The 14609-nt window shown below is 37.7% G+C and overlaps 1 protein-coding gene across 1 annotated transcript in view; it reads right to left on the bottom strand.

The window, feature by feature from the left end:
• TTLL5 (tubulin tyrosine ligase-like family member 5) overlaps positions 1–14609 on the bottom strand; it is a 320186-nt gene that overhangs the window by 167296 nt on the left and 138281 nt on the right. Inside the window, exons 20-25 of the mRNA XM_012656057.1 lie at positions 11892–12012; positions 9094–9240; positions 7884–7987; positions 4978–5105; positions 2127–2210; positions 1153–1554 (exon numbers count right to left, since the gene is read on the bottom strand). Of these exons, the coding sequence (XP_012511511.1) occupies positions 1153–1554; positions 2127–2210; positions 4978–5105; positions 7884–7987; positions 9094–9240; positions 11892–12012 (986 nt within the window). The remainder of the gene's footprint in view (positions 1–1152; positions 1555–2126; positions 2211–4977; positions 5106–7883; positions 7988–9093; positions 9241–11891; positions 12013–14609) is intronic.

Genomic DNA, 14609 nt, shown 5'->3' with positions numbered 1-14609 from the left:
GTGGAGAAATTGAAATATCCATACATTGCTGGTAGTAAAATGGCATAGCCACTTTGGAAAACAGTTTGTATGTTCCTCAAAAAGAGGGAATATAAGGTTATCATAGGACCCAGTAATTCTTCTCTAGCCTATACACTCAAGAGAAATGAAAACATGTGTGCACACAAAAAACTTATACACAAATGTTCATAATAGCATTATTCATAATGACCAAAAAATGGAAACAAACCAAATGCCCATCAACTGACGAATGAATAAACAAAATCCATATATCTATACAAGAAAATATTATTCAGCCATAAAAAATGAAGCACATGCTACAATATGGATGAACTGTGAAAAAATCATGCTAAATGAAAGAAGCCATTCACAAAAGGATACCTATTGTACAATTCCAATTATATGAAATGTCCAGAGTAGACCAATCTATAGAAACAGAAAGTAGATCAGTGGTTGCCAAGGGTTGGGGGAGGAAGAAATAAGACAGTGACTGCTAATAGGTATGGGGTTTCTTTTGGAGATGATGAAAATGTTCTAAAATTATTATAGATAGTGGTGTTGATTGCACAACTCTGTGAATATACTAAAAACCACTGAATTTTATACTTTAAAAGGGTGAATTTTATGGAACGTGAATTATGTTTCAATAAAGCTGTTATTAAAAAATGGGGAAGAACTTGACAGATAATATGGGTCCATTTCATTTAAAATTAGATACCCTATTTTAAGGATTCTTTGGTTATTTTATTCATGTCATTCTTGACTTTAAATACATTGAAAAATAAAAAATACTAATTTGTCTGGTGTCAGAATAACTATTTGAATCAGAAAGAATGCATATAACACACTCATAGGTCTATGGCTATCTGTGATGGGAAATCTCTTGACAAGACTGTAGGCTCCTAGTGAATAGAGCCTTGGCTTATTCATCTCTTTATCTCCAGTAACTAAAAGAAGTCCTGCCCCATTCTGTATCAATGAATGAATGCTACTGGATGAAATGAAAGAGTCTTCCTTAGTCACAATCGAAACAATGCAACACGTGTCCCTTTACTTTTCAAAAGAAAAGGCAAAGGGAAGAGATGACATTCTTTTTTCAGTGGGGCTCGGCAGGAGCTGTCATTGCGGGCTGCCTTTTGTTTTCTCACTCACCTGCCTTTGCTGAAGAGGGACGAGACAATTTCTGGCTATAGATTTGTGCAGCACTTTGGAAAGAGGAAAAGGGGCCAATGGTGTAACTGCCTGATCGACAGCGTGGCAGGCCAGCGGGGCTTGGTATGTTCTGTGTTCCAGGATGTATAGAGGGAGAAGCATTGTCAGAGCCTGTGTTCAGTAAGATTGCTGGCTGGTGAGGCATGCTGGGGAGAGCTGGAGGAATTTGAGACAAAGAAGAATGGTGGCCAGGCCCTGGTGAGAGGTCAGAAGTTGAAATAATAGATGACAAATGGGTGTTGGGAATTTTCTGCAGAAGAGTAGCGGCAGGACCAGAGACAGAAGTAGAGGAAGAATTGGTACAGACTAATTTAGCCTCTTTTTCAGCTGAAGTGGTAGATCCTATTAAAAACAAAACAAAACAAAACAAACAGATCATTTTAGGAAAAATGGACATACAATCTCAATAAAACACAAACATTTTTTAAAACATCACAATAATCTTATCATGAAACAGAAATCATGAAAAATACAGACTTTAATGAGTATTCATCATGAACTTAATGAATTTTGTCTACCAGAGACGACCTGGCAACAGAAATAGGAATTTACTTTTAGTCCTTTCTACGAGCCAGAGTTGGTACTAATTCCACAAAACAGAGCAGGCATGTTTTACACGTGTTAGGACATCAGGACAAAGTTTCTGCTAGCAACAGCTAATTCCTTTCCCCCGCCTTTTCAACCTTCTAGGAAAAAAGAAAGTGCCCAGAATTTCTAAACTTAAGAAAATGAAAAATTCTTTGGAAGGAAAATAGATTATCAATAGATAAGAGGAAATTCTAAAGGAAAAGGAAGAACAAAGGAAAAGGGATAATGTTCCATGCTTTTGAAATATTTAATATCTGATGACTATTTTTTTTCTTTTAGGGATTTATCAGAGAGCAAGAAATCTATGTAGGTTTGAAATCACTCACGAGATAATTTATCACAATGAATTTCTGTTGCCTGTTGCTGTTTGGGTGGCTTTATTTTTACTTCTTCCATCGTCTCAGGGTGATCTAAAGAAAGAAATACTGAGTTTAGGCTCTCTTACTAATCAAACACAAAGCCATTGCTCTATACATAATTTTGTTTTCAAAAATATAACATAACTACTAGCCAATGCTGGGGAACGCTGCATGTCTCACCAGTTTTCCAGGGATGACCACACCCACAGCCCTGTTGAGTGGGCAACCAACCAAATGATTCCCAGCCATTCCCAACCCAGGAGCCATTCCCAACCCAGGAGCCATTCCCAGCTCCAGCTAATCGAATTAGGGAAAGCTACCTAAACCCAGGGCAGCCATCCGTGGACTACTAACAAGCTAGATATGCCTGGAAACAAAATCAAGGGTAGTCAGATGCTTATGACAGGAAGTCAGACTGGGAGGGAGTGTGGTCTAAGAGACCAAGTTGGTTGGTGGTACCTACTGGAGCTAGGAAGTCATAATATGTATGGAACAGGGCAGCTATCATGAGATAGAAAGAGTAGCCCCACTATTTGTTGGTATAATACCTGGATACTACAATGGCTCTGTATCTTAAAGTAAATGCCCAGTTTTACTTGAGATAGGGTGATCAATATATTCAATAATAAAGTCATTCCAATAAATTAGTTTCTCTCTACTACAGAATTTTGAAACAGAACAGCCAGAACTAATCATGTATGGAAATATTCTAAAATCTTTGTTAAGGATTAGGTTCATACAAAAACTTAAAGGCCATTTTACAGATCATCTTTCAGAGTAAAAAAATAAGGATATATGAATTCTCTCCTCTCCATCACCACCAGTGGTGGTAATACTGTCACACACTTGCTTCTTCATGTTTGAAATGAGTCCAGATACTACACTGTCAAATGTCATAATGTTGTTTCCTTGACTGAGGATTTCCGACTGCCCCTCCAATTATTCTTAATAGATACAGACAGGTATAGATGTTCTTATGTAAAGGTAGTTCTAAACATATGACCCCTAGAATTTCAATGACCCATCTGTACAAAGGTGCTGCCACTACCTGCTGTTAGGGCTTCCCCATTACTAGTAGGGGCGAAGTTACTATATGAATACCCATCTCGGCCCCCACCTCCCCAGGTTCGCTCACTTCTCTACCCTAACCTCATTACAAGAATCCCTCAGCCTCCCTTGCCCAAAACTCTTACAGGAGCTTTTCAGAGCTTCCACCAACCTTCTTCTTGTATTCACTCACCCAACTTCATCTACTACACAACAAACTTTGTAATGTTAAAGACTATGACAGTCCTGGTCATTGTATTCCTAGTAGCTATCAAAGTGCCTAACACATAATAGGTGCTCAGTAAAAATGTGTAGAAGGAATGAATGAACAGATGAATGAAGTTAGGCAAGCTCAAAGAAGAAGGCTAGATTCTGGACTTCTAGTAATATAATATTTCAATTATACAGTGAGTTAAATAGGCTTTTCTGGAGTAGCCTAGGAACCAAATCAGTTTTTAGAACATTAACACTGTTTCTTTGGGAAAATTCATTCCACATTTTAAGTGACCAATTTCTGGCCAGGCATGGTAGCTCATGCCTGTAATCCTAGCACTCTGGGAGTCCAAAGCAGGAGGATTGCTTGAGCTCAGGAGTTAGAGACCAGTCTGAGCAAGAGTGAGACTCTGCCTCTACTAAAAATAGAAAAATTAGCCAGGCATCATGGTGTGCACTTGCAGTCCCAGCTACTGGGGAGGCTAAGCTACGGCAGGAGGATCACTTGAACCCAGAAGTTTGAGGTTGCAGTGAGCTATGATGATGCCATGGCACTCTACCCAGGGCGACAGAGTCAGACCCTGTCTAAAAAAAAAAAAAAAACAATTTCCCTGGCTATTTCCACAATAGATTATGGTAGCCTTAAGAGCAGGGAAGAAATCTCCGTCTTTAATCTAGTACTTGGCACACTGACAAAATTAGTATGTTGATTACCTTTGCCTTGTACTTCTATCTCGGCTTTAAATGCATCTATGGTTAAAGCATAGAGCTTTGTTTCTAATGCTATTTTTTTTTTATCATGATGACATGAGCTAGAAAGCCCAGTCCATATTCAATTACAAAATCCCTGATCATGGAGTTTGAAAGCAGTGAGAACTTTCAGAAACATGTAGAAGCATTTTGGATTATCATAATGCCTGAAGGAAGCTAATAGCATACAGGGCTTAGAACCAAGAATATGAGACATCTCACCAGGTATGGAACAGCCCCACACAACAAAGAATTCCACCCAAAATGCCAATTCTCTTGAGCTAGAGAAAGCAACAAACTTGACAAGAGGTAGAAACAATCATTAGAGAGGCAGGGGAGTGGAGATTAAGAGCACAAGCTTTGAGTCAGGTAGACTATGGATCAAATTCCTGTCCCTGCATGGTGCAGAGTAATCTTGAGCAAGCTACTCAGTCTCTTTTAGCCATTTTCTTGTCTGTAAAGAAGTTTTATAATAGTGCTTACTCCACATGATTTTTGGAAGTAAAACATAAGACCATCTCCAGCAGATAGGAAGATTAAGTGTTCACTAAATGTTAGCTATTACCAGCTTTTCTTGAAAAGCTTGTTGTTGTTAATTACCACGGGGAAAAAAAAAACCAGATTATAACCCTCCTTCCGCTTTTACGACAAAAAGCATTGTCCCCCATCTTTCACCCCGACTCTATGTTGTGAAGGTTCATCACCTTGGAACTATTAGTGCTTAGCCAACACATTCTTCTTGACTCTCCTCTGAATTTCTTATTTCTTCACTTCTTCTTATTTTTCATTAATTAATCAGCATACTTACCACCTTTTGCCCCACTATCAGAATAACTGTTGCTGTTCTTAGAACTTTTAGAGTGAGTCCCCAGGAAGACGCTTGCAGACTTGTTTTTTTGGGTGTAAAAAGTCAAAACTTCCTCCAGTTCAGCCTCACTGAAATGAGGAGAAAAAGTATGGTCATACAGGAAGCTATTCTGGAAAATCTTTCTACCAGATTTTATTATGGAAACAGAATAAGCTGGAAAAGGGGAAAATGAAAAGCACAAGCTGAAAATTCCCTATTAATAGATGGTTAAAATGAAATATAAATGAAAGCAATCTAAAAAATGTAAAGCATGATAAAGCTTTATTCATCCCACAGTGATGAATAAAGATCTACACCGTCTAATATGGAATCTATTAGTTATATGTGACTACTTAAATTAAAATTAAATAAAATTAAAGATTCTTTTCCTTAGTTATACTAGCCACATTTCAAGTGCTCAATAGTCACCCACAGAATATTCTATTGGACAGCCACATTCAAGATCCGGAGTCCACAAACTAAAGACTGGGCCAACCCTGACCAGCAACCTGTTTTTGTATGGCCCCAGCTAAAAACTTTCTTATATTTTTAAAGAAGAATATGTACAAAGACCGTATGTAGCCCACAGAGTTTGAAATACTTATTTCTGTCCCTTTACAGTTTGTCCACCCCACTTCTAGACAATAGAAGTATCTTCACTAAAGGAGCCACTTATCATTTTAACTGCCTCCCTAAGAAATAAGGAAACCCATCAGTGTAACCACAGATGAGTTCCCTCACCATATACAATGCAGGAGACTGAACTAGATGATCTCTAAGGTCACTTCAAACTGTTGAAATTATATGCTCTTTATGACCATCCACACAATACAAAGTATAAGGAAACAGAGGAGGGCCTAAGGGAGTCTTCCAGTCAACATATCACACATAGATTTTGTAACATCTGCTTTTAGGACAAAAGCAGCCTCTCAATGATGGTCTTTCTCTTTTTTTTTTTTTCTTCCTGAAGCTTGGCTATGTTCCACGTAAGCAGCCATAAGTGAAGCATACCTGCATTATTACCAAGAACCTATAGCCCATCTTCAGAACACACTCTAATGAGAACCTAGAAACCACCTGTATGAATCTCAGTGTAAGCCCCAAGGTCTTTAAAATAGCTAAATGCCCCAAGGTAAGTAACACAAGTAACTATCAAAGATCTACAGGAGACATTGCAAACAGGCAGCTGCCTCTGCCTGTTGTGTTTTATTTGGCCCTTCACAGAATATTAAAAGGCAAAGGTTATGGTTGGTCAAAATACAAGCTGCTTTATACCTGTCTTATCCTCTGCCCACTTTAAAATCTATGTTTTCCTGCCTGACTCTTGCAGGTATTTGAATTTGCCAGCCCTGACAAAGCATCCATGTACTCACCCCAAACTTAATAAAAGAAGAACTGATGCTACCACATACTTCCCAACCATCAACACATAATCCACAATCAGAAGTAATTATGTTCCAATATATTTTATCTCCAAATCTACATAATTAGTTAACAGAATGTGTAATTCATTTTTAGCATCCAGTTAGAACTGCCGAAGAAATACATATCACTTTTTAAAAGGATGGGCTTTTTTCTTTTTTACGTATTTTTAGGGATTTAGAAGATCCAAAAGAGGAACCAGAAATTAATCTTTTGGCATTAAAAGTAGAGGTTTTTCTGAACATAATCTAGTTCTTTTTCCTTTTCTATTTTTATAATGTTGGTGTGAGAAACTGCTTCTTGCACTGTTTCTATACCTGCTTTATCAATCACATTACTCAAGACCCAAGAATGTCAACAAAAATAACATCATACAATTATGGACTCCTACAAAATGAAGTATTTGTTTGCTGTGTGTTTAAGCACATGATATTGAGGCTATAATGAGGTCTGTACAAGGTACTAAACACAGATCGTACTATGCTGCTGATTGATAAACCCCCACCTGATTTAACTTCACAAATCAACAGTGTTGATTTTCTACTGATTTTCTCCTTATTGTGACTTTGATGATTGAAACCTAAGTAATGGGGTTTACAGTTACTTTACCCTTTTTTATTTTCGTAGTTTTGCACAACTCTCTATTTAGAAAAAGTCCCTCCAGTATGAGTTTTACAAGATTTAAAATTAAGTGCCGTTGTTGTCTCCTCCTATGAAAACCCAGCATAAATTGACAAAATGGCCCGGCTGACTTGTATCAAGACAGAAAACTGAATACTGAGATTTTCAATTCCTAAAGGCTAACCCTAAGCATGAAAGACTTGTTCTATTTTATATAAATTAGGCGTAACCCTCACAGTGTTGAGAAATTGCCAATTTCTCAACCCACTCAATGTAGGCAAAATTTGGTCATCTCCACTGCATCAGTAGGTCAGGGATAAATTCAGACCCAGTACACACTAGAAGCCCCTAACTTCAAGTTTCCAAAGGGCTCTCTCAGCACTTTGAGTGAGCTGTACTTTGAAGGCTGTCTGGTACTACAGCCCAGATACCCAGCAGCAGTGTTTTGATAACTGAAGCCATGACTACAGCAACATAATTGGCTGAGAATATGAAGAGGCCAAGCCCATGCAACTTCTTCTCCTTCTGAGAGTGATTTTTTTCTTTTCTGTTTTCTTTTCTTCCTTTCTCTTTTTCTTTAGAGACAGGGTCTCACTATGTTGCCCAGGCTGGCCTCAAATTCCTGGCCTCAAATTCCTGGCCTCAAGTGATCCTCCTGCCTCAGCCTCGCAAGTAGCTGGGACTACAGGCACACACCATTGCACCCAACGTTGAGAATAATTTCATTCGTGTCTATGTGTCAGAAACAGGGGAATGGTGAGTATTCAATGGGCAGTATGGAAGATGGAATAAGATGGTTTTTATTAATCAAGAATGTCTTCTACCTTGCTTGTCTGATGAACTCCTGAAAGCTTTCCGTATTCACCCCATCTTCCTCTTCTTCCTCATGTTTCTTCTTCGATTTCTTTTCAGCCATTTGTTCTGTTTCCTACCCAGTGCCCAAGCCCCACAGAAAAACAAGATAAAATTGACTCCTAATAAATGGTACTTCCTCATCTAGTTTCATTACCCTTGGGTTAATTTGTCCTTATAGTAAAGTCATTTAATTCTTCCTTGTACTTTTGTCACCTATAAATTTGATATCTTACTTTTGGCCACTATTTCATGAAACGTTTTGAAATTCCCAAGTAAATGTTGCAAAACAAATATAAATTTTTATCATATTTTTACTTTCTACTTTCACAGACCATTGATCAAAGAGCTTTTTATAGTAGCTTAGTAATATCCAGGTTCATACTTGTAGATTTAACAGTATGACAATACAGACACAGTTTTTTGTTGCAATTAGGAGAGGAAAGATAGGTCTTGGAAGATACTCTTATATCAGCTTCCAAACTGAATAAACTCTTCACTTATATAAAACATAACAAAATTTTCAACAGATATGGAGTAAATTATAGATATGGGTTTGGTGCATTGATAGTCTACTAACCATTCTATGCAACTTCAGAAAAGCCATTTAAATTTCCAAGCCTCAGCTTTTCCACCTGCAAATTGACCATACTCCTCCCACCCCCAAATTATATTTTTGATGCATCCTGAGACCCTTGATTATAGGATGCTTTGTAAAACAGTCTAATTAAATAGTATTTCCTGGGCTTGATTGTAAAATGATGTCACTGTATAAAAATGTTTCAGAGAAGAAAGTGTAACCCTCTCAAGAAAGAAGAGTACATCATTGTATCAAAGCTACGTTTAAATTTGCTCCCAAATAGTCAACTCACCATTGTCCACAGGCACAATAACATCAATGCAGATTCACATAGCCCAGGATTCATCACAGGTGCAATAGAACTCAAAAGTTTATACCTTTTGATAAGAGTTAACAATGGACACTTAGCCTTCAGAAGTAACAGTTTTTCAGCCCAGCTGAGTTAAGGTGTGGGGTCCTGCTCTCCCTAACAGTAATGCACAGAGGATGATGATGCTAGAGAACAGAAAAAGAACCTCTCCATCCAGTTGGACAGAGGCTTCTAATTTTTTTCTGAGAGTGTGTGGCAATTCAAAGGAAAGGACTACAGATTAACCAATTACCTTGTTGTATACAATGATAAAGTCACCCAGTTGGTGGGCCAGGATTCTTCTGCGTTCTAGAAGTGCCAATCGTCGACTGGGTAATACCATCCTCAGTGAGTGCTGGAGGTTACTTGATGCTCGCTTGAGGAAACGAACCACCAGCTCCTATAAATTAAAGAACCGGGGAGGAAAAAAAGCATGGATTATGCTAAGCAACAGAAGACAAGCTATGAAGGGATTATACAACAGAGATATGAGAAGAGACATATCATACATTTCAATAAACAAGACCCAAAGCAAACATGGTAGGTATAAGATACACAAAGAAACAAAACAAATTTATTCTTTTCCCTCAGTAAGCTGACAATTAGAAAATAAAAATCAAATATGTATGCAAATTACTATGTAATAAAATAGTAGTTATAAAAGTACCATAATACATATATAAATAGTATTATAATAATTCAAAGAGCATATATCATTCCTAATAGGATGATCAGAGAGAGCTATTTAGGGGATAGCTAAAGACGGGTAGTGGAAACTAAAACTGTGGGAACAGAAGAAATCATCAAAGGTAAGACAGTAGAAAAAGAATACATACTTTTTTCATATTCATACTTAGAGATAGGAAAGAGGAGGAAGATTCAGAAAAAAAAACAAAAAACAAAAAACAGGGTAGAAACATCAAAAATGTAGGAAGAAATCTAGTAGAAAATAGCGTCTTGGAGGACAAGGGAGGAAAGTGTTCCAAGTCAAATGCTTCTGAGACGCTGGAGCTGGAAAGACCACTACCCAGACAAGGCCCTGGATCTGGCCATTGAGGGATAATTTCAAGAGAACATTTTCAATAAAGAGAGCAAAAGAAAGATATTAAGAAAATGCATGGGTAATGAAGAATATAGGTAAAGAGTAGAAACTATTCATTTTAAAAGTTTAGTGACAAAGGAAAAGAAAGAACTGTCATAGTAGCTTGAAAGGTGATGCCTTTTTTTTTTTCCTTCCCAGAGGATAAGGGAGCTTTCAGAGTTTAGGGTTGACAAAGAGAACACAGTATAAAGTCATTAAGAGAAAGAAAGAATACATTTCACTTAAGATGGGGGCAAAGGATTTTGATATCTGAACAGATAGCAATCGGATGACTGATAACATCATATATGCTTCAAAGAGATATTCTGTAAGGCCAAGGGCCTTAAAGATGTTTTTGCCCCATAAACACAATAAAATTGATGATAGATGTTGAGACTTTCTGTTGATATGCCTTCTGTGATTTATGAGATAAAGAATCTCTAACCCAACCCAGACCAGAGAGGGTAACTCTACATCTACCTTCCTCATAAGCAAGACCACTACCACAATCATCAAGGAATGAGTTAGGGTTTGCTTGCTAATTACAGTTTCAAGAAGGAATTTGCAGAACCAGTATTAAGTTTTGCAGCAATGATCCCAAATATTCTTGGAGAAAGCCCCGTAGAAATCCCCTGTGAATTCCAAGGCAGCATTTGCAGTGGTTATTCTCTTCTGAATTATTTTTTTTCTTCTTGAATTTGATTTTGGCTCATTGTCCTTTGTGCCAATTTACTCCAGCATAAATGGAACAGCCTCATAACCAGAAGGCTGAATTTCATGGTTCTACTCAGCTGTCTTTACTATAGGGTGGTTTAAGCTGAAATATTAAAACATTATTTTTTCACAGTAGAGCAGACAAACTGACTCTCAAAAGGCAGTCTCAATTTTCCACTTGGAAAGAGCAGAGCTAACATTTTCCACTGATGGTTGAAGGATTATTCACAACACACAAGGTTTTATCTCTGAGTTATATTGGCTACTATAAATTCACAAGTTGTTTTCTGGGATAACCAACATGTTTTTATAATAAGCCTGGCATAAAGACCTGTCTTTTGTATGTGGAGGACTAGAAATTATAATAGGGTTATCACTGAGTGGAATAAAGGATGCAGCTTTCTCAGACCGAAAGGTCCCTCTTTTTCTGGTGACAAATCCCTGTTGTTAAAAAGGTTATAGAAGGGCTGTGGCTTCTTCTGTAAGTTCTGACTTTACCTGAAGCTTGAAGCTCCCTGTCATTCTGATCCAAAAAAAAGAAACACCTTCCTAGAAGATTAAATCCCAGGCATGTTCAAATGACTAATACACAGCAAAAATTATCACACAAGTTTGATTTCAGTAATCTAAGAATCCCGTAAAGTTACAATTAGCAAAGAAAAAATGTGAAGCTACAAGATTGTGCATTCTGAGAGGGCCCATGACAAGGTGTTGACTTTCAAAGAGCTAACTTGACTCCTCAGGACAGAAAACAAATGCCTTATGATACATGAAAACAACAGAAGAACAAGTAATGTACAATTATAACAGCTAGGTTCGAGTTCCAGTTTCACCACATACAAGCTATGGAACAACAGACTTGGCTTCTCTAGGTCTTTGTTTCCACATCTCTAAAATAGATAAAGCCTACCTCAAAGAGTTAATAAAATGTGAGTTTACTTCAGGAAGGACTGTAAATTGTTATTCTTTCTGAGGGCTTTGCACAGGGCTTAACATCAATTAGAAATCAATTTCCATTCCAAAATGAAATAAACTGATGCCCTCACTACATAGTGCAATGAACGTAGCTCCAGATGAAAGATTTGCTTCACATTAGAATACGAGAAAATTATTATTTATTTATTATCTATTTATTACGCAACAATCCTTTCACCGGAAGAATATATTGCTCTTTATCCTAATAGGAAAAAAAAAAAAAAGGAAAAAAACAAAAAGAAAAAGGGAAACTACAAAGGTTCCGATAAGAAGAGCCTCACCATCTGTTCATCCTCTTTGGCAGCCCAACTGGCATTGAACGTCTGACCTCCACTGTCTTTCATCAGGCGAATTTGAACATGCTGGAGATAGGCAGAGAATGCTATTCGGGCCTGCACTTTGCTATAGAAATCCAAAACAACATACCGTTAAGAGACAGAATTGTAAGCCTATCAAATGTGTACTTGCCTCTCTCAAAGTGGCCTTTGAGGATACTTCTATTAGGATGTCTAAGAAATATGAAGCCCATCTTATAGCCACTGAATAAGATTCCTTTCTAAACAGTACATAAGGTTTTAAAAAATTTTTTTCCTATTAAAAGAATCAGAGATGGAGAATCCTACTTATTTTCTATCATTAGCATGGGAGTAAAAACAAGAATAGAAACTCAGGTTTCCTATTCATCACCTTATCTTTTTGAACTTTTAAACAACTTTCTTGGGGGAAAGAACAGGAGAAGTATTGAATCTTCACAAGAACCACTGTATTAAGGAGAAAAGGATTTTTTCATTCCTCAAGAACATACTTATCATTTAGTGAAAAAGTATGGATTTTGCTATGGTAACTAATATTTATAGTGTGTAAAAACATCCAAAGCAGGAAACAGATAAATCCTACAAAGGACCTTTTAAGACTAAATTTTAAGGTCATGCTTTTCTCAACTACAAGACAGCAATGGCTGGAGCCCAGAACAAATGAGTGAGGTCCAACAGAGTTTGGCATAGATGAACTGATGGGCCAGGACAAGCCCAGATGTTCAGTGGGAGAAAGAAACCCTTAAATACAGTGAAAGCCACCTCAGCAACATCACTGAAGAACCCATCTATTTTCTTCCTGGTGGTCTAGGCTGGAAACAAGGAAACCGATCAAGCTATAGTTAGAAAGACAGAAGTACCAGAGAGACACTGATGATATTCACTTCAGCTGCCAATTGTGGCAGATCTGTTTTCTTTTAGGCGAGCTTTTGGTTACTTCAGCTGATCGGCCTTCTGACACTGTAGCCAAAATTACATCAGCGAAGATTAGGGCCCAACACAAACTTTGTTTACAATCCTCACACATGCAATCACTGAATGCTTTCTACTCACTGTTCCCCCAAGGTTAGGATGAAAAATTTGTCCAGAGTAAACTGGAAATCCTAAGAGGGCCCAGTCTAGCTTCCATGTGTGTGGGAGAACTGGAGGGCAGGGGAGTCAGGTTGGGGAGTAGATTTTCTTTTGAGAGCTTAATGCATAAGAGCTTTGAAACATGAACTATAAATAAGGCTAGATCTTTCTTACTAACAGGGATCATTTATAGGAGCACAATATGACTTTGAAACAATAAATACGTATTTTCAAATATTTCTCAACAAAGACAATAATTATATTCTTGTCTACCTATAGGGCATATGCCACTTTTCCCTCAACCATTCCCATACGTTTTACCTCCCCAACAAATTATTTTCAAGTCAAAATAAATTTAAAAGATCCTCAACTTTGTTCAGTGAATTCACTTGCAATATAATGAGGTAGAAATAGCATGTTTTGGATATCTCCAAATGTAGCAGAATATCCAACCTCACTCACCGATCCCCTTATACTATTATAAAACATGAAGGTCTTTTGGATAAGGGAATTATTGCTCATAAGTTGAGACTTCAACCATTATTTTGTTGCAACTCAAATGAACGAGTACTGAGTTTTCTATTTCTATAAACCTTATTAAGGAGACCCCTGGGATGTTAATTCTGAGATTGTCTTCAAGGTCCCAGACACATTGACTAATGACAACCAGAATGATTTCTACCAAAGAAACCTATTTTTAAAAAACAAAAGGTTATGTAGATCCTCAGTATATAAAATAAACAACAAGGAGTCTGTGCCTAGAGTCTTGAACCCTTGCCATGGACCTTCCCCAAGCCCCTCAGTAGCCCCTGAGACACCCCACAGGACAATGGGCAGCTTCAGGGAACACAATCTAAAAACCACTGATTTATACTAACACATCCTGCAATTAATAACAGTTTACTCATTCAAAGTGAAACCCATAAGATTTATGAAGAAATAATTTATTTCTGCAACAACTAAGGAGAATGTTATTGCTGGAAAGGATATCAGAATACAGTCCAGTGGTTTTCAAATGCTGTTTTCAATTCAGTGGAATCTTTTCTCCCTCCTGAAAGTACTCTGAAAAACACTTGTCTAACTCCACATCTTGGCTTGACAGAAAAGGAAACTGAGGCCTAGAGAAGCTCTTTAACTTGCCTATAACCACATAGCCAGTTGGTAGCACTAAAAAAGTCAAAGCCCAGATCTTCTGAATGAGTTTTGTGTGTTCTCCACTAATGGAACTATTCTCGTTCTCCACAACACTGTTCCAAACCTTAACTCTGTCTCTGAAGACCCTAATGTCACTCTCCAGCCTTTCAGTATAAGAAGTGGCCTCTAAGTTAGAAAATAAAGGCCACCATGCATAAATACCTGAACTTGCTTGCTCTTCAACTTCTACCTACTGCATTCATCTCATAGTCCTTTCTTTCTGACTTACAGTAAAGTGATACACCTCCACTAACCTCTTTCCACCTTCCTTTAGGACCCTTCTCCACCAATATATCCATATCTGCATCTCTAATCCTCTTCTCATCAAATCCTTCCCCTCGGTCTATAAACAAGCTCCAGAATCCCTATCTTTAGTGGGCTCTCTCCCTGATGCATTCTCATCTTCCTTTCATTGCCAAC

Source organism: Propithecus coquereli, unplaced genomic scaffold (genome assembly GCF_000956105.1).
Source record: "Propithecus coquereli isolate 6110/MARCELLA unplaced genomic scaffold, Pcoq_1.0 Scaffold5, whole genome shotgun sequence".
In the NCBI taxonomy this organism is placed as follows: domain Eukaryota; kingdom Metazoa; phylum Chordata; class Mammalia; order Primates; family Indriidae; genus Propithecus; species Propithecus coquereli.
Note: the sequence above shows the minus strand (reverse complement) of the source record. Positions and strands in the feature narration are given on the sequence as shown.